The 21,537-nt window shown below is 37.2% G+C and overlaps 1 protein-coding gene across 1 annotated transcript in view; it reads right to left on the bottom strand.

Annotated features, from left to right (window-relative positions):
- Nucleotides 1-21,537, bottom strand: part of ADGRV1 (adhesion G protein-coupled receptor V1) — a 543,587-nt gene that overhangs the window by 320,142 nt on the left and 201,908 nt on the right. Inside the window, exons 78-82 of the mRNA XM_047076463.1 lie at nucleotides 14,848-15,090; nucleotides 10,612-11,019; nucleotides 6,121-6,305; nucleotides 863-1,112; nucleotides 208-347 (exon numbers count right to left, since the gene is read on the bottom strand). Coding sequence (XP_046932419.1) covers nucleotides 208-347; nucleotides 863-1,112; nucleotides 6,121-6,305; nucleotides 10,612-11,019; nucleotides 14,848-15,090 — 1,226 coding nt within the window. The remainder of the gene's footprint in view (nucleotides 1-207; nucleotides 348-862; nucleotides 1,113-6,120; nucleotides 6,306-10,611; nucleotides 11,020-14,847; nucleotides 15,091-21,537) is intronic.

Below are 21,537 nucleotides of genomic sequence, written 5' to 3'. Positions count from 1 at the left end.
TGTTAAAACACATCTTTAAATTGTTGGGCTACACTTGCTACCTGCATAATGCCAATTTCCAATGCTGCTTTGTCATTTTATTGCAGCGATTTTTCTCCACTCTAAAGTCTCACCTGAGGCTACCCTGTATGTTCAGTACAAAAATTGGGCTCAACGGTGGTAAAATGGGGAAGGACTGAATTTTTATTTTAAAGAATTATTAAGTACCTTGCAGCAGCCTGATTCCAAAGGAGACACAGAGACGTGTGGGGAATAATCCTGGGCTCAGCAGCATAAATCCTATAGAGAACTTCATTGTTGTCAGTCAAGAGTTGTGAACTCTGTCCTTTCACACTCAAAGATAGTACCTGTAATGACAAAAAAGACAGAAAAATGGTGTTTTAAAATCAAAGGAAAAATCAATTCTGAACTTTGATTCATTTTCCTAGTCACTTAAATCACTTGCTTACTGCCACTACTTAAATAATTAGCTTACTTAGCAATGCAGGGAATCTGACTGGTTTTTCATTGCAAACATTTTACCTCCACTTGAGTTACCGAGCCATCTTCTGCAGACAATGCTCACTTTAACTGTCTGGCTTCATAATGAGTGGGGAACAGAATATGATATAATATTAGTGAAGGCTACATTTTTCACTTTCCCCACTATATATATTTTCCTCAAGAAAACATGAAGGAGCTATTTCCAACTATATTTGAGACTGCACATTCTACAAATAAGTTCATGAAGATGGGACATGTTTCATAATTAGCTCACCATGTGCAGTCCTGACCACAAATCTGATCGAGCAAATGCATTCTGAATGTGTCTACTAAGGAAAAATCAGATTCCAACCACAGAATTCTTTAAGTCATAGATTACCTTATTTTTCAGGGCATGAAGACTGTTTCCAGTTATAAACCACTGCTGGCTGCTATACTCTGTAAACTGGACTAATTCACAAGTCCTTTTTCCAGCCATTATTTCTGCATCTGGAACCTCCAATAACCTCTCTGGAACTCGAATATAATCACCTTCTTTTCCTTCAAACTTGTGACCATTGATTTGTTGAGGATACCAGTGAAGAGCCAGTATGGACAAATAGGGGCAACTGTTAAGGATGGTCTTGCTTCTGTAACAGAGAAGCAAAAGGCTGTGAAAAAAATGGCACGCATTTACGTACTCATATGCACTTCTATCTGTTAAAATGCATTACACAGGGGCTCTGTTCTTTATGAACAACCATGACATTACCAACCCAGAAGCAGTAAAGACAATGTGCTTTCAGTTCTTTTATGGTTAACTGTCAGGAAGGATTGTTTTCCACAGAACTTTCGGCATCCTTTTCCTGATTCCCCTTGTAATCCAAACCACGGGTTTTAGAAAGCTGAGAGCTATTTCACGGATATCAGATACAATCTGTGTCTTTTCTGTGTTAGTCACATCAGCATTGGTGGAATGGGTTGAGGAAAGGGTGCACCATTAAACTGAAACCTCTGCTTTATTTAAGAATATTGTAAACCTTATACACCCAGAGCCACGTTTTCATCAAGGGTTTACTTCATCTCTTTCTGCTCCATCAGAGCATTTCAAATCCAACCATGTGACTGATAAGAGAAACTGCCTACAGCTGGGATCTTTATCCATTCAACAACTCTGTTTTAAACACCCTAGGCATAAGATGGGCTTAGTGAAAGTGCTTCCAAACCTCAGTGTGTGTTGAAATCACTTGGAAGCTTGTTTGAAAATACAGATTTCCAAATCACATCCCAGACTTACTAAATGAGAATCCTTGCCTGGAGAGGAGGTTAGGGGTCCTACAAATCTTTTTTTTTTTTTTTTTAATTTGTTTATTTATTGTGAGAGAGCATGAGCAGGGGAAGAGCAGAGAGAAAGGAAGAGAAAGAATCCCAAGCTCTCTCTCCACGCTGACAGCACAGAGCCTGATGCAGTGCTCGATACCATGAGATTATGACCTGAGCTGAAGTCCAAGTGTCAGATGTTTAGCTGACTGAGCCACCCAGGGGCCAGCCCCTCCAATCTTTTTTAACCCCCAAAGAATGTAATAAATCTTGTCTTGGACCCATTATAGTTACAAAGAAGAGATACAAAGATGAATCAGATCTGAAACCTGCCTAAAAAAATTTGGAGAATATTATGATTTTAGGGTAAAAATTGTGCATTAAATGTTAAAAGTTATATGGGCCACAACAAGCAGAGAGTATGTATAATTAAATAATGGAGATAATGATGCCTTGTCAAAATCCCTAACCTGGGAGATGGAGCTGAGAATTTTAAACAGAGGATCTAAGGAAGAAAAGGAAAGGAGGGGAGGGCTTTTTCTCTAGTTATATTCTCTCTCTTAAAAAAAATCTTCCATAATTTTAACTACCACATTTGAATCAGTGCCTTCAAATATCTATCTTTAATCCAGTCATTCACGTAAGCTCTAGACCCCTGTTGTACAGGACTCCTAAATCATCTCAAGCTATGTAAACCACCCACACCTTCACAACAGCTCACCAAAACCTCATCTCTTAATATCCTCATTCAGCCTCTCACATCTTCACTGGTGACTCTAAGCTAAAAGCTGCAGCCCCTGCCCTAATACAATGCCGCTGAGACCAGCGGCCACATGGCTGCATACCTTCTGCCCACTCTCCCTGGAATCTAATGAGATTTAGTCCATCAGCGTCATCCTGGATGCCATTACCTTGGGATACTGAGACCTATCTAGCATGCACTGGCTCTACCCAGCTTTGACACTACAGTGCCAAATTCCTGGCCCATCTGTCTGGGAAATAACTATACTCCCCCTGATACTTTAACCTCCTATATCTACACCCTTCTACCACACTCACTTTAATCAATCCCACAGTCTGTTTGACACCCCAGCTGATGTGAAAGGGGGAGAACCCCACATTAACATGTAGAATGGTACCACTACAAATCCACTGACCAACTGCAGCTGGGCCCTCAACACACTGACATTGTTTTAACTTGGCTTCCAATTGTTCTAGATGCCATCATTCTCCTCAGCATCCCTGCTCAATTCCCAAATCCTTCACCCTCAGTAGCTGCCACTGAATACTGCTTAAGACAATGTATAAATAACACACATTGGAATGGTCAACAACTTTAGAGTTTTCCAAGTAAAAAATCTGGTGTTGATTACTCTCTTATTTTTGAAGTTTATTTTGTCACCTATATGGTAATTTTACCACTAAATTGTTTTCGAAGTACCATCTTCCCCATGTCCCTGCTTCAATTTCAGGCCTCATCTTACCTGAACAATCATCCCCTATGTAGTCTTCCTATTTCTTGATTTATCATCTTCTTCAGCCTTTGACACTGTCCTCGACATGATGGTTCTAAAATCCTGAGTCTGATTCTTTCAAACACACATGAATCCTACCTATCTTATTCTATATTGGGTCTTTTTTTTTTTTTTTTAATGTTTATTTATTTTTGAGACAGAAAGAGAGCATGAACGGGGGAGGGTCAGAGAGAGAGGGAGACACAGAATCTGAAGCAGTCTCCAGGCTCTGAGCTGTCAGCACAGAGCCCGATGCGGGGCTCGAACTCACGGACCGTGAGATCACGACCTGAGCTGAAGTCGGACGCTTAACCAACTGACCCACCCAGGCGCCCCTATATTGGGTCTTTAAAGGTTGATGATCTCCCGAAACACACCACACTATTCCTGGCTGACTGCCAATGCACATGCTGTTTCCTTCTGGACAACTCAGAAGGAAAGGTAAGTCTATGGAGAGGAAACACATGGCAAAAAACATATTGATTCATTTCTTTATTCTAGTCACTCACTATACCACAACCACTGAGGATCTACCACATACCAGAGACCATTCCAGGCCTGGGAATACATTAGGCAACAAGGCAGAAAGGTAACTCCTTTTGCGTATCCTATACTCTTTGAGTTCTCACTATGCCTTTGAGGTCACAAATATGGGAGCCAACATTCAAAGCAGGGTAGATGGTTCACATCTAAGACAACCTCAATATCATAATGATCTTGCACGAATATGGAAAAACAAAAGGAAAAGATTGGCACTATGGGGAATTATAAAGTTATAAACTATTTGATTTCATTGAACAACAGAGCTGAACACAGTTCAAGAGAGAAAAACAATAAAGGATGTTTTTTAACCACACACACACACACACACACACTGGCCTCACTGCAAACTTACATGAAGTAAAGAAATGATCCATTTCAGAGGTTTCTGAAGACATTAGGGACATGTATAAAAGGTAGTGAGTAGCTGAACTAATCACTGGTCTCAGACAGATATTTAGGACCAGTGGTGAAGACTGGAGAAGGGGCCTCCTAAAAAGGTATGCAGAGCTTTGCTGATGAACTCCATTAAGAAAACCTCAATCCTTAGGACTCACTCATTAGAGTTAAGAGTACAGCATAAAAGGATGCTGGTTTTGTACCTTAACCTCAAATCAGACCCCAGCACTAACCTGGGATGAAAGTCGTGGGCACTTTATAGCCACAGGGGTGGCTTGTTACAAAACAAGTGGTTACAGTCTCTTCTGACCACAAGGCATAGTGGTCAGCAGGGGATGGGGAATTACGCAGGCCTGAACTGACATCTCACCACGACTAATCGTGTGACCCTTGACAAACTGAGTTAAGGTCTCTCCACTTCTATACCTGTAAATGGGAATAATGAAAGTTCTAGCCCTATCTTTGACCAGCTGTTTACAATGATCTTTTATAAGAAGAAAATATAATTTTTAGTAAGGATTAGGTTGAACCATATGAAAAGTTCAATATATTATACTTTCTTTTACCTACAAAAAGGCAACTTCATACTGTTCAATCTAGTACAAAGTTGAGGACTGGAGCAGAGGTACACTTAATACCAGTCTTCTCATTTTATTCCTTGATCTCCCTTGTAACCTTTTATATCTGGATTGACTATTTCTTTGAACTTCACGTGTCTTGGGATCTAAGAGCTAAAGCTAAAAGTTTTACATATTCAAGCCATATATTAATTAATTTGTCAAAGTTTATAAAGGGCACTAAGTAGATGTCTGAAATTATTATACCAGATTTTTAAAATATGGCCTCCAAAATATTCCTGAATTTCAATATGACTTAAATGCTGATGAAGGCATTAAAAGGAATTACATAAACACTTTTAATCAGAGATGTTTCATTAAATAATAGTCACTGCCTCTTTTTTATTTCTATTTATTTATTTTATTTCCACCTTAATTTACCAATTGCACTTATTCCCACAACTGCTGTCTTCTATTAAAGGTAAGGGCAATAATATTTCTTCCTTCCTTCCTTCCTTCCTTCCTTCCTTCCTTCCTTCCTTCCTTCCTTTCACATCCAAGTTAGTTAGCAAATAGTGCAATACTGATTTCAGGAGTAGATTCCAGTGGTTCATCCCCTGTGTATAACACCCAGTCACTACTTTTTAAATAGCCTGTATTACTGTGTAAGAATTGGAAGGAAATCTCCATTTTTAACCAGCTTCTATTGTCAGCCATTTTTATATTAAATCAAATAGAAATAAAACGTTTTTAGATCACTTTACTAGTTATCCAATTTACTTTCTGAATGTAATTTAAAATACCATGACTTCTGAAGAACACTAACATATAGTTACAAAATTAATTATATAGTTGATAATGAACATGAGCCACATTTTATTTTTTCCTTTTCCTCTTGCTTGCTTTCTGCCATGAAACAACTACTCCAAAGTTGAATAACACTGGGAGAGCCGCTTCCAAATACATAAAACTGGACTATAACTTCACCGCAACAGTACATCAAAACATGTCTAAAAGTTGGAATCACCTTCCTTTTTTTTTCTCTGTTCAGAATATATCTTCTATTATATCATAAGAGTAAGCAATAAGCCATTTTTTTAATTCTTAAAAGACCCTTCAAAATAAGAGGAACGTATTGCTGACAGGATACATTCATTTTTCTTGATGTAGTTACTATGTTTTCTTCAAATAATTACTTCATTTGCCCATTAGATACAATGCATTGACTGTATAATCCTTAGTTACAACATTTAAATGTGAATTTGCATTGCATATTACTTTGTAAACTATGAAGGAATACATATCAAGTATGATTTAAAAATACTTACTTTTCACCAGGAGAGCCACAGGTAACATCAGTCAGCAGAGAAAAGGCAAAATTCTCAGTCACTTCAATGAAGTGACTGAATCCCCTAGTGTCTTTGCGCTTTGGGTTAATAAGAGCACAGAGTATTTCATAAAAAAGATTTCGATTTTCAATACTGAATGCCTGGCTTTTTCCTTCAACAGTTATCTAGAAAAAAAAAATTTCAGTATGAAAAAAATATCTTCAAAAATAACCTGCTTAAATGATATGTATTGTACAGTACATGTTCTTTAACACTTCTTTAAACTAGCAGAGGCGCCTGGGTGGCTCAGTTGGTTAAGGGTCCAACTTTCGGCTCAGGTCACCACCTGGAGGTTCGTGAGTGTGAGCCCCACATCAGGCTCTGTGCTGACAGGTGAGAACCTGGAGGCTGCTTCGGGTACTGTGTCTCCTTCTCTCTCTGCCCCTTCCCCCCTCCCCCCTCTCTCTCTCAAAAATAAACATTAAATTTTTTTTTAAAAAGTAGCAAAATAAGGAAGAATCTATGAAGAATTTAAGAAAAACTGGTATAAAAATATTTCAAATCTACTTGCACTTTAAAAAGCATAATCATTTCTTAAGAAAAGCCATGATCAGCAAAACATACTTTTTTTATTTAATAGCTAGATGGTTGCATGAATCACTTATTCTTAACTATAATAATGAACATCACGAATATTAAAATTAATCTCACTTTTGGATCTACCCGGGAAATAAAAATAAGTACAAGAATATTTGCCAATAAAAAAGCAAGATTATTCTTGATTACCTGGCTTTCAATGAACAGACATCACTGCCTATCACTAAATTTCTCAAACATCAAATAAAAATATCCTTTTCTAATCAAGAGTAGTCAGCAGCTCCTGGCATTCTTGCCTTTATCTGGAAGTATGAGGCTTCCTACCTTAAAAAACCAGGTTATTTGTTGTTTGAGGGACAAGGAGAGTAAGAGGAAAATAGCTTTCATGATTTATTTTGGTTTTCTTTGCCAGAATGACAGGGACCACATCTTTATTGTTAGATTAAGCACGGGTATAAAGCCATTGATTTGTTATTCCATTATTCTTATATACCTGAGAAGTCTCTATAAATTCTTCAAAATCCAGATTAGTCATCACTTTCTCTGTGACTTATACACTGTGCCCCACCTGTCAATAAACATCACTCTCTTTGTAACTTGCACATACCTTTATTAATGAATTTTTGACAACACTGAGATGATCTGTCTGTTGATAATACCAGTGGAGTTTTAAAGTTTTGTAATTTACACAGAGCCAAACTGATAGCTGAACTCAAGATCTAAGTTTATAAGAATATCCATCTCAAAGATAGTAAGGAAGAATGGAGAAAAATCCACAAAGAAAAGATGATAAAAGATACAAAGTAAATTTATCCGGCAACAAAACAAAGTAAAAATTTATCAAATAAAAATTACAATGAAGAAAAGCAAACAGCTCACTGACTATTGAAACAATCAAACTGAATACAATGGAAAATCAGCTCAGGATATGCTTCCAGAACTCCGAGAAAATGTAACAGATAAATAAAACAAATCCATGAGATCCAACAAGCATATAAAAGAGCTGGCAGAAGCAAAAAATAAAAATAAAAAAAATAAAACCCCCCCAGAGTTCCTTGATAAGCTAAAGAAACAGTCATGTCTAAAAATGCAAAGCTTGTTATACTCAAAAAAAGAAACACCAACAGATGCACTGGGTGATTGTTAAATATTATTTCAAGTGTTAAAAAAAAAATCCTACCAGAAACCAGATAGGAAAGAAAAATTACCAAAAGAGAAACAAAAATTCAGTTTGACATCAGACTTTTTTATAAATGAAATGCCAGAAGCCAACAGAGCAACATGTGCAGTTTTAAGAATTAAAGGTTGTCATCCAAGAATGCTGGAGCCACCCAACCTTCCATTCATATTCAAGGGAAATACAAAGTTTCTTCTGGTAAAGCACTCAATAAGTAAAACAAAGTGGCCATTTATATAATCCCTGCTCTGTATGGGTGCTGTTGTCAGCACTGACCTACAACATTAGCTGTCTTTTCACTTTCCGTGGGGTGTATGCAGAAAGAAATTTTGTTTAACTTCAAACTTACATATTAAAAACGATTCATCCATGTTTTCTATGAATACTTTCATGGTATCAGTTTTACAATCTCTGATCTGTCTGAGATTTATTTTGGAATAGTGTTTAGGATAGAGATCCAGCTCTATTTATCTTACAAATGGTTAAAAACAGCTACATCAATAACATTTACAGAATAAAAATTTTTAACCCATTAATCTGAAATGTCACTTTTATGATGTGTGGAGTTTTCATATGTGCTTGCATTTATTTCTGTACTTTCTGTTCTCTTTCATCCTCTCAGTGTCTATGTCTGCACCAGTGTCACTGTGTTTTAATCGCTGCAAGTTCATAATATAGTTTTCATATTTGTGGTGGGGTGAGGTCCCTATCATTTTTCTTCTTATTCACAAAATTTCTGCCCATTCTCACATGTATATCCTCCAGGTCAACAATGACATCACTTTGTCCAGTTTAAAAAATACAAAATAACTTACTGATATTTTGATAGGGACTATATTGCTTTTATAGGTTTATTTACAGGAAACTGTTGTCTTTATGATGCTGAGTCTTCCTATGGTGGGACAAGGTATAAATTTCTCTTTACTCAAGTTGTTCAGGGGAATTCAGGAGAATTTTTCAGTTTTATTTATATAGTATTAAGTATAATATTATATAAAACATATTATAAAATATATAAAACTATTGAATAAGTCAGCTACTCAAATCACCAGAATTAAATAATGACGTACATATAAAAATTGAATTTGAGAAGACAATATGCCATACATTAAAAAAATTTTAATAACAATACATTTTGAAAACAATGTTTGCTAATGATTACTCAAAAAGAATTACAAAAAAAGTTAATTATATTTTTTCATGAGTTTCTTTCATAATTCAGTTTTACTACTCATAACAGATCCAATGAAAAGCAAACAATATGTACTACTTGACAATGCTAGTTAAAGAAATGCTGAGTCTACACCAATAATATACAGTTCTCTTACATAGCTTATTGAGGAAATAGAATGTCCTTATCTTCTCTAAATCACAGCTTATTGAGGAAATAGAATGTCCTTATCTTCTCTAAATCACATGAAATAAGGTTCTCTTTTCTGAAATGGAGCTACTGTGCATTCTTTCCCTCTTCTTGGCCAAAATCAACGTGTTATTGTCCTAGGCCATTTCATTATTAGAGAGTTTAAGTAACATTATTTCCCACCGTGAATTCTTTTTTTTTTTTTTAAGTTTATTTATTTATTTTGAGAGAAAGAGAGTGTCTATGAGTGGGGTATGGGCAGAGAGAGAGGAGAGAGAGAATCCCAAGCAGACTCCGTGCTGTCAGCACAGAGCCTGATGCGGGGTTCGATCCTAGGAACCGTGAGATCACGACCTGAGCAGAAATCAAGAGTCGGATGCTCAACCGACTGAGACACCCAGGCACCCCATCCCATAGTGAATTCTTATCTCTAGAACTTTCTCTGCATGAAATAGCAGTCACTTCTCTTTGTTTTAAAAGCTATTTGGCAAGACTCCCTCTTCTTGCCTATGTACTTTATATTTTCTTTTCTACCCTTCAGGCATCGTATTTTAAGAGACCACATGAGAAGTAAAATAGGAATGATAATCTAAAACTCCGCTGTTAGTATTTTAAGTACTTAAAGGGTCACTATGTAAAAATACACCATTTATAAATTCATATGCATGCATTCAAAAATTTTCATGCTTGTACATAAATATATTACTAAGAAATATCTTGATTAAGAAAGTCCCAAATAAATCCCTATAGAGTCTTTTCCTTTAATAATAATTCTTTGCAGATCTCGTCTTTCATTTACATTTTTAGGATCTTGCATTTCCTTTTAATTTCATTACTGGCATTACTCTAAATAAATAAATGGGTTAAAAATAAGACCTGGTTGATCTAAGTCCACATCAATTTGAATGCCTGCAATCGTTTGGTCATTCCTTATTTCTTCTTCTCTGAGAGAAGGTGCCCTGTTCAGTGCCCAGGAGGAGCAGAAAACAAGCAGAGAACAACAGCTCCTGTTCCATGGAAAAACTATGTAATCTAGCTCAGAAAACTGAGATGAAATCTCACAAGATATTCATCCAGCCTCTGGAGGTTAGCTTCTGACATCTGGTGCCCCCTTTCAGACAATGGGCTGTCCTTGCCACTACAGATTACTGATTATTCTCCGGGCTTAAGATTGAGCTTTCCAGACAGACGTCAGCAAAATTACAGTGTCTGATATGATGAATTCCATTCTTATGTTCATAAATTTAACCCTATCATAATTTCTTGATAACTAACATTATTTACTGTTTTGGTTTTTTTTCATTTTTTAAATGAAATTTTACTAATCCAGCTGCTAACGCTTGCAAGGGCGTCTTACCTTGTCTGTTAAATGAATCACGGCGCTAAGCTGTTCATCTGTGTTCTCCATTGCCACTTTCATGCTGATGCTGTGGAGTACTCTGTTAAGAATGTCACCATCCAGGGGCTGCTGTAACTGATCCGCAAGTCCCCAAAAGGACTGTGAATCCGCATCAGAAACGAGAGTGATGTTAGCAGTCCCATATACTTTATCAATTCTGGCCCCACCTTTTGGGTCAAAGAGAACAATCTGGAAGCGTTTAGGAAAAGGATTTAAAGACCCTGTGTCTGGTGTTAGGATGACATCCAGTATGGTGTTCCTCTGGCCAGGTTCAAAGACCAAAGTGCCTTCAGTTCTCACAAAATCCTTCCCTGAAAGAGCTGGAGAGATGAGAGTACGGCCAATTTTTTCAGCACTCCTCAACTCCTAGAAATTAAACAACACCACTGAAGTGAAACTGTTAACACCTCTGATTTTGTCCTGAACAAACTCTACCTTCTTAAACAAATCCTGTTTCTCTTAAGCAAACTGATGGGCCATAACAACATTAATACTAAAACATGGGTTCTTACATTGGCTCTAATCTCCTAAGATAAATTAGAGAGATAAATACACAGTGATGAAGTTAGGAAAGACAGATGCCTTAGAATAGCTCAAGGAAGAGAACTAGAAAAGAGATGCCACTATTGCCTCATGGAATTTCTGCACTTGTAAACACACTGAAAACTGTGCTTTATTTTTTTAACATTTATTTATTTTTTGAGAGACAGAGAATGAGCAGTGGAGGGGCAGAGAAAGAGGGAATCACAGAATTCAAACCAGGCTCCAGGCTCTGAGCTGTCAGCACAGAGCCCGACTCAGGAGTTGAACTCAGGAACGGCGAGATCACGATCTGAGCCGGAGTCGGACACTTAACCGACTGAGCCACCCAACTGCCCCTGAAAACTGTGCTTTAAATAATTCATGCTGCATAATAGAAGCATGGAGGAAATGAGAGAATATTTATATCTTCCTTCTCACCTAAAAAATTTGGGAGGATGGAGTTTGGAGGAGTACAAAGAAAGAAGAGGGGAAGAAGGAGGAGGCAGAAAAAATTGGTCTCTTGTTGGTTACACTTAAGATACGAAAATGCCCTAAAGAATATTAGGTCCTGGCCATATGTACTTCTGATTTTCTCCAAATTATGGTTATTAAAAGATTTTTTATTTTTAAGTGAAGCCTGAGAACTTAGGAAAGAAAAGGTAATGTACATTCATTCACAACTGAGCAAACAAATATTAAACCCTCGTGTGTGCTAGAAAACTGTGGACGCAGATGTGAACACAGAACACCTGCATTCATGGAACCTGTTCTAGCAGAAGATATAGGTAGTACAAAAGTTAGAGAATCAACAACATAATTTTACATGAAGATGAATTTTTTGAAGAAAAATAAGACTACACAAGGGGATACAGGGTGATGGTAAGGGTACTATTTTAAAGAAGGTTGGTCATAGAAGATCCTGATGTGATATGTGAGCAGAGACCTCAGTGACATAAGCAAACAGGCCATAAGGGATCTGATGGGAAATATTGCAAAAGTCCTGAGATGGGAACCATCTTAAAATGTCAGATGAAGAACCAGGAAGCCAGTGTGATCAGAAGGATGAAATGAGAAGAAGCTGACATGAGAGAGGTGGGCAGGGTCAGACCATGTACATCCATTATACAGAGAATGGCAGGAAGACACTGGGGATTCCAGCAGTATAATGACACATTTTATCTCATATTTTCCTGAGTGTTCTGGCTCTTGTGCACAGGCTAGAGCAGGGGGTGAACATGGAGGCAAAGAGAAGAGATGGGACATTTCTGCATTACTTCATGCAAAACACAGCTATAGGCCTATCTAAAAATAACTGGAATTGGTGACGTTTTCACTCTCTCATATCTTTACATCCCTTAACTTTATGTCACAAATACATAGATATAAAGGAGCTTATGTTAAGACAATAGTATTTATGTACAGAGAATGCTGACCCACCAAAAGTATGCATGCTACAGCTATTATTTGACTATATTATTATAATCTATGTAAAGTAAAATGAAAATTGATATCTTTGTAACAGTATAGTAACTTAGTCCATAATTATTTTCTCATCCTTGCCAGCTACTAGAAAATCGAATTTTAGGTCTCTGTCCTCTACTTATGTCAGCATTCAGAGAGACAAAATGCAGTGGCAATGAAGGAACAGGAAAATAAAGTACCAGAAAGGTGAGACTTTCCTTTCTGTTTTTAAATTACATTTTTAATTTTGAGATAACTGCAGATTCACGTGCAGTTTTGAGATGTAATAAAGAGTGATCCCCCGCACCCTTTATTCCAGGTCACTCTTTGGTACCATCTTCCATAACAATAATATATCTAGGATATTGACATGAATATAGTCAACATACAGAACATTTTCAACACAACAGGGATCCTTCATGTTGATTTTCATAGTGGTCATAAAAATGCTACGAGTTACATGCCAGTGACAGCATGTGTTTTTCAAGGAATCATTTATGGTGAATCGAGAAAGAATATAAATGAATGTGATAGATAAGCTGGCATTCAGATTCTTATTTTGGAAACTTCAACCTTACACTGTCATTTGAGCACACTGAACTAGTTTAAAATGTGCCTCACATCTCTTTATCATCTGTTCTTGTTCTCCAGTCTCTCTTCTTCTAATCTACAAAGTGGCGAGCATATGATGGTATCTATCTCACTAAAGAAGAAGAGAATGAAACATGTATTTTCCCCCATTCTTCTTTGGTATCTTACTTAAATGCTCAAAAGAAAAAAAATACTAAAATCTTCCCACCATGAATCAAAATACCTCACTTTGTGTCCATACCACTTCGAGCCTATTTAGAATGAAGTTTCTTTCATTTCTTAAAATGTTGATTTTTTATTATTTATTTCTTTGAGAGAGAGACACAGAGAGAGAGTGTGGAAACTCAAGCGGGGGAGGGGCAGAGAGAGAGAGAGAAAATCCCAAGCAAGCTGCATGCTGTCTGTCAATGCAGAGCTAGACGAGGGGCTCGAACTCACAAACCGTGAGATCGTGACCTGAGCTGAAACTAAGAGTCAGACGCTTAACCGACTGAGCCACAAAGATGCCCCACAGAATGGAGTTTATTTCCAGAGTTTCGTATGATAGAGAGTTTCATCTTCTTGTTTGCCAAGCTATGGACTCTGTCATAAAGACAAGCTTTTCTGCCTGGCAAACTTCAGACAGCTCACCACCCACAGCTCTGAGTCTCATCTCTCATCCCTGACTCACATGATGGCTACAGAAACTGGCTACACATAAATTGTACTTTAAGCACAGAATGTTCTACATGTTTGAGCCACCCAAGAGTGATCCAACCAAGTACACGGTCTGGGGCACTTTGTAAAAACAGCAACAACAGCAACCACTTTTGAAACTGGGAGGCCTAAAGGGTCACCAGGTTTGGAATCTTGAAACAGGGGAAATGGCAGCTGTGAGCAGAATGATGGTTTTCAAATTGTGGATTTCATCGAGTTCAATGAGTGAAGGAAAAAAAAAAAAGGAGGGCTATGGTGGGCACACTCTAACCCCCACAACTGTGCTTCAGGCAGAGCAGACACACTCTTTTGTCATGTATTAGTGTTTTGCTACTAAGACAAAATTTAAAGAATAATGCTGGAAAGGTGTATGATGCTGTCTGGACCAATCCCAGGGTCTGGTCACTGAGTGTTAACCACACGGCTTTTCTGAGTCTCTGGGTACCCACCTACTCCCTCCCTTCTCCCCAGTAGGAGGGCTGTGAAAAGTGGCAGCGAGACCTCATGAACTTATGGATTTAAAGAAACCTAAAGGTCAAATAGAGCGTGAAGTTTTGGAGAAGTAAATTTTCAATCAGTTCAGATACAGAACATAACAAAGACTCTTACTTTTTGTTTCTGGTCTTTCTCAGTTACATTCTGAAAAAATTCTAACTCTCTAGAGATTTTATAGAACCATTTTATGTAAGACACTTTGCATTGTATTATCACCTTTTTCAAAAAAAGAAGTATAAAAGACTATCACTTTAGAACATGACCTAAGTGAAGCTGAACTATTTCAAGGACAAAAAGCTTAATGTAATAAATACAGTGTGAATTAAAATGGTATCATGAGAAAATACTATATCAATTATTCTTTTTATGACATATGTTACAAATAAAGAAGGAAACCATAATGTGGGTTGATATATATTCCATGCTCACCTGGGTACTGAAGTTAACAGACATCATTAGTCCTGTCCCAGCATCTCTGGCCACCTGCAAACTGATTAAAGTGGCCTTCTTATGAGCCACTGGCAGTCGAGAACCCACAGAAAAATACACGAGGCTTTGAGGTTTCTCACTCCGTAAGAATTTAATTTGTGCAAATCTGGCACTATTGTTTATCGCTGCCCCAGCACTTACTTCATACAATTCCACAAAAAAATGCATTTCAGCTCGAGGTATCTGACAATTAGAAAAAGAAAAAAGGATGATTACTAATATGTTTCTATTTTTACATAATGATGATGTTCAGAAATAGTATTTATGTGCATAATTATAAAAACAAACACATCTGGAGATACAGTCTGTAGAATTACAGGATCAAATTCTTATGTTAGATTACAAGAGGGTTTATGGTTTTGGTTTTTCTTTAAGAAACACCTTCACTCTCCTGGGTGAGCTTCTTACTAGGACATCAGTATCAGGAGACAACCTATGTGTACTTCAATAAGCAAAAAGATAAACATTCCTACAATGAAATGCTATTTAGTAGTTAAAAGGAATGAACCATTTCAATACTTTTCAACATAGATGGATCTGGAAATATGCTAATAAGTAAAAAAATCAAGTTACATAATGATATGTATAGCATGATACAATAAGCGTAAAGTATAAATTTAGATAAAGCTTACTACATAGTGTTAATGGATACACATTTACGTAAGGATTTGAAAGTAAAATAGGCTCCTAGTTATGGAATGAATAAGTCATGGGAATAAAAGGCACAGCACAGGGAATACAGTCAGTGGTACTGTGGTGGTGTTGAACGGTGAAGTATGGTAGCTAAGCTTGTGAGCACAGCATAATGTATACAGACGTTGAGTCACTATGTTGTATACCTGAAATTAATGTGTCAGCATTAATTAATGTGTGTCAGCAATACTAAAAAAAATTAAAATAAAATAATAAATGACAAAAACCTTACTATGAAATTTTTTTAAAATCCCCAAATTTCACTGTGACAGTAGTTGGCTCGGGTAGAGGGGTTGGGTTGGGGATAGGCAGGGCATGGAGCTGTAGAATCATGCTGGGAATAAAGGAAATAGCTTCAAACTTTTGTAAGGTTTCATTCTTAAAAGGTTATACAGAAATATGACCAAATATTGATAGCAGTCAATTCTGTAATCTTATGTATTTTTTAAAATTTTCCCAAATTCAGTATCAAGTAAGTCTAAATTTAGTCTGTTGAGTTATAGTTTGTCATGTTTCATCTCAGTTCTTCTTAACAATCTCAAAAAATTTATTCTCTAGAGCCTGAATCCATTTTGTAACGTACTGTCACTCACCTGTTTTTACTTATTCACTCTTTCACAGTAATCTAAAAATCTTAGCAGTACCTGGCATAACTCTAAGAAGCTAAGCCAATACATTTCACAGCTAAATGTGTCACTGTCTAATTTGACATAATGCATTGTTTTTACCTACCAGGGGCTTTTTTCATCCTTTGTTTTGTGATCATTTTAATGAGAATCATTATGTCATGAAGCAATAAGATGAACTTTAATACCATCCAAGAGTAAGTTGAATCTTAGTCACCCAGTAAATGAACTTAATCTCATTTTATTATCTGAAGAAATATATTTAGCTTCCCCATGGCATATATCATTCTTTTACTTTCCCTGATCAACTGTCAGTAGTATTGAAATATAGAGAGAACAGTACTTTTCCCACCTTCGAGAAACTAAATTTGGCAAACACAATAAACTAAAACACTAGAAAAGTACGGGTAACTATCGTCAGGAATTATTATTCCCTAATGGCCAAGTAAACTTGAGTTCACAAACACTTCATTTAGTCCAGGATGTCAGCATATCACATTCCAACACAGACTCTTGTCTTTATTTTCTAGCGAAGTATTTCTTTGCTTTATGATGATGATTACAACATTACTTATAACCACTCAGAGTCAAAAGAGTATGTTATAATCTAAGAACCATCTAAAATGAACAGTGTACAGATGGGTGCCAGCACATAATTAGACCAGAGACAAAATGAATCTTCCAGTCTTATAAAATACTCTACTCAAACAATCTGCCTGAATTATGTTCAGAATCCAAAAATTGCAGATCATATCTGAACTTCTCTAGACTTAAACATGACGTGGAGACTTCACAAGAACCCATTACATGTGTAATGGCCAAAAGTTCCTTTCTTCATCAGGTCAGAAGCATTCCAGGGTAAGGTTTTGCTCAACTACTATAAAATTATTTTCCATGGGCCCAGATCTGCTCAGAAGCAGACAAACTAGTAATAAAATAATATCTTACTTAAATATTTTTAAAAAATATTTGTGGGTTAAGAGTATGCCTCCTAAGTGATTTAACTATCACCTTTACACATTTTGCTAACATAGAACCATTAAGTACAGCAGCAGGGGAAGGGAAAATGGTCTGGAATTCAAACGACATGTTCTAATCTTGGGCAAGTAACTTACTAAGGAAAATTACTTAAATTCTTCGTAACTTCAAAATGAAAGTAGTACTGAATAACTATAGAAATGATAACTAGAGATATGATGGAGTAGAAAAACTTTATGCTGGGGATCGGGGACTCAAATGAATTTAGTAGAAACCACCATCAGTCAGTGAAATCACTCCATGGATGTCATTCCACAGTGTTAGGTTTCCAGTGTTTTAATAACTCTCTAACCACTAGTGCTGATGCACCTACTTCTCAAGTCACTGAATTGCCTCAGGCTCTATTCCCACCCACTCTGAAAAACAATAATATAACCTTCTCTTATGAAGAGCCAACTCATTCCAAGAACTGTGCAAGGAACCTCTCTCATTCACAATTTCATTTAATCTAACAATGCTCTTATTTTTTTTATTTTTTTAATGTGTATTTATTTTTTAATATATGAAATTTATTGTCAAACTGGTTTCCATACAACACCCAGTGCTCATCCCAAAAGATGCCCTCTTCAATACCCATCACCTACCCTCCCCACCCTCCCACCCCCCATCAACCCTCAGTTTGTTCTCAGGTTTTAAGAGTCTCTTATGCTTTGGCTCTCTCCCACTCTAACCTCTTTTTTTTTTTTTCCTTCCCCTCCCCCATGGGTTTCTGTTAAGTTTCTCAGGATCCACATAAGAGTGAAAACATATGGTATCTGTCTTTCTCTGTATGGCTTATTTCACTTAGCATCACACTCTCCAGTTCCATCCACGTTGCTACAAAGGGCCATTATTCATTCTTTCTCATTGCCACGTAGTACTCCATTGTGTATACAAACCACAATTTCTTTATCCATTCATCAGTTGATGGACATTTAGGCTCTTTCCATAATTTGGCTATTGTTGAGAGTGCTGCTATAAACATTGGGGTCCAAGTGCCCCTATGCATCAGTACTCCTGTATCCCTTGGGTAAATTCCTAGCAGTGCCACTGCTGGGTCATAGGGTAGGTCTATTTTTAATTTTTTGAGGAACCTCCACACTGTTTTCCAGAGTGGCTGCACCAGTTTGCATTCCCACCAACAGTGCAAGAGGGTTCCTGTTTGTCCACATTCTCGCCAGCATCTATAGTCTCCTGATTTGTTCATTTTGGCCACTCTGACTGGCGTGAGGTGATATCTGAGTGTGGTTTTGATTTGTATTTCCCTGATGAGGAGTGATGTTGAGCATCTTTTCATGTGCCTGTTGGCCATCTGGATGTCTTCTTTAGAGAAGTGTCTATTCATGTTTTCTGCCCATGTCTTCACTGGATTATTTGTTTTTCGAGTGTGGAGTTTGGTGAGCTCTGTATAGATTTTGGATACTAGCCCTTTGTCTGATATGTCATTTGCAAATATCTTTTCCCATTCCATTGGTTGTCTTTTAGTTTTGCTGATTGTTTCCTTTGCTGTGCGGAAGCTTTTTATCTTCAAGAGGTCCCAATAGTTCATTTTTGCTTTTAATTCCCTTGCCTTTGGGGATGTGTCAAGTAAGAAATTGCTGTGGCTGAGGTCAGAGAGGTCTTTTCCTGCTTTCTCCTCTAGGGTTTTGATGGTTTCCTGTCTCACATCCAGGTCCTTTATCCATTTGAGTTTATTTTTGTGAATGGTGTAAGAAAGTGGTCTAGGTTCACTCTTCTGCATGTTGCTGTCCAGTTCTCCCAGCACCTTTTGTTAAAGAGACTGTCTTTTTTCCATTAACAATGCTATTATTAACCCCAGCAAACACGGGAGGCTCAGGAAGGCTAAGCAACTTGCCTAACGTCACTGAGCTAATTGAGGGAAGAGCTAAGATTTGAACCCAGGTGTTCTATCATCAGAGCGTAAACTCTTACCACTACTTTCCTAAATAAGTTCAGTACCCTTGAAGCCTGTTCTTTATTTAAAAATGAGGAGATGGTTGGTTCTTAGGTCTGCTAGGACCTCCAAATAATCTCTCAAAGCCTACTAGAGAAGAACATGGTCATTGAATCAGTCTCATTTACATCTCTAGGTATCAGTTTATCATACATAAAAAGAAGAACTTGAACTGGATGAGTAAGAAGTTTCCTTCTAGTCACAAAATGTGAGATGTTAAAATGTGTATTAGAAGCTAACCATACATTTTGGAAAAATTTTTTTTATTCTTCTAAGCATATAACCTTCTTCCTTCTTCACCCTTCTAAATTTCCTCTTACTGAAACTGGAATGTGTATTACTCTTACTTGTACCTTGCCTTTTGACAGCTGGGAAGACAATGAGAGCAAAATGCTTTGAAAATTAGCTGCTTCTCAGGATGCAGAAGAAAATTTAACTCTATGATTTGGGCATTATATTAGAGAAGTAAGAGGTGAGACCAAATTCTTTCTCTTATCTAACTGAAACTACTTAGATATGGGTTTAGTAGCATTGCCCTCATTAGGAAAAAGGATATACTTAGCTAGCATCCTATGTACTGTCCACCACATTCCCTTAATCCATAATTATAATATCTTTAGTATTTAGGACTTCCCTTGGCATCTCCTGCCAGTTGAGCAAGCCTAGAGGAAGCAGTCTCTTCTCCCACCTACAACTCTACCCAGCCTATGCCCTTCCTTTCAGCTTCTCCAAGACCACCTCTGCTTGCCTTTTTTCTTTTCCCTCTCTCTCCTACAGGTAGAGACCCCCTTCAAATAGGATGAAAGCATAACTTCTCTATCTTTCAGGATTTTTACCTACCGTACCTGCCTGCTGTCACCAATAAGGTATTTCTACTCCATGAAAATCATTTTTATCTCTAAATACTGACTAGTATCACTTTACAAGAATGAAGTCAGCAAAAGACTCATAAAGACATTTATCCAAATAGCAATATAGGATTGAACTCTGATCTCAAAAGATTTTTCTTACAAGATTGACATCTGTGTATGAGATACAAGTTTTAAGTCTAGTGAGATCTAGTCAAGATTGCAATTTACCAAAAATCCTATTTGAAATAAAATGCACAATAGACTTGTCAATAACTCCTCTATGCAACACATATTTATGGAAGATGATGGGAGGAATGTAAAGATGAATAAAATCATGTTCTAATTTTCAATCAGGTAAGAGTCCAACTGTCAAGATAAAATATGCATAAGTTTTAACCCTACATATAACCAGTAACTTCCATAAAAAAAGGTACCAAGTCTGTTAATTTAGAGACTTAAGAATTCTTTTTTTTTTTTTTTAATATTTATTTGGTTTTGAGAGACAGAGAGATGTGAGCGGGGAAGGGACAGAGAGAGGAGGACACAGAATCTGAAGCAGGTTTCAGGCTCTGAGATGTCAGCACAGAACATGACATGGGGCTCGAACTCACGGGCTGCAAGATCATGACCCGAGCTGAAGCTGGACACTTAACCAACTGAGCCATCCAGGCGCCCCAAGAGACTTAAGAATTCTAACTGGAGATATCAGGGGAGGCATCATGGAGTTAGCAGTATTTTGATTAGTCCCTAAGGGATAGTTAGGAAATATGGGGTTGTTGGGGGTTGAAGGCATGAAACTTTTTGAAAAAGGCCTAGAAGAGGACTTACATGTTTCCAAGTAGAATAACATCAAAAGTTTTGAATACTGAAATTTTGGTGCAACAGAAACTATTAGCAGCTAATGAAACTCCTCAAGAAAAATAAAGTATGATAAAATGATACGTTAAATTAGGTAAAATCAGTGGGACTTAATATTTTTAAAATATTTTCTAGCTCTATCACTAGTAAGGTGGCCCACAGCAGCGGCACCTTTGCCAACCATCAACTCCCATGTGTATCTAGAATGTATGTTTAGATCTCTACAACTCTTCTGGATGAAATAAATCAACTCCTTGGATGGTAGTTGATTGGATGTCTTAGATCAGGAAAAATCAGAATGGCTATGAGATATATGTTATTGCCATAAAGCAAAAATATTTCCGGAGTTTTATTTTGTTTTTAAGTTTATTTATTTATTTTGAGAGAGAGAGCATGAGTGGGGGACGGAGACACAAAGAATTCCAAGCAGGTGCAGCTCTTTCAGTGCAGAGCCTGATGTGGGCTCGAACTCACGAACCGCGAGATGATGGCCTGAGCCGAAATCATGAGTTGAAGTTTGACTGAGCTACCCAGATGCCCACAGAACTTTAAAATAATAGGAAAAGACCAAAAAATGATCTTAATAGGACTTTCAGTGGCCATTCCATGGCTATTTGAGGAGTGAAAAGAA

Source organism: Lynx rufus, unplaced genomic scaffold (genome assembly GCF_022079265.1).
Source record: "Lynx rufus isolate CCGP_SWC_20201006 ecotype Redwood Valley unplaced genomic scaffold, mLynRuf1.p SCAF_1, whole genome shotgun sequence".
Taxonomy (NCBI): domain Eukaryota; kingdom Metazoa; phylum Chordata; class Mammalia; order Carnivora; family Felidae; genus Lynx; species Lynx rufus.
This window is presented reverse-complemented; position numbering and strand designations above follow the sequence as displayed.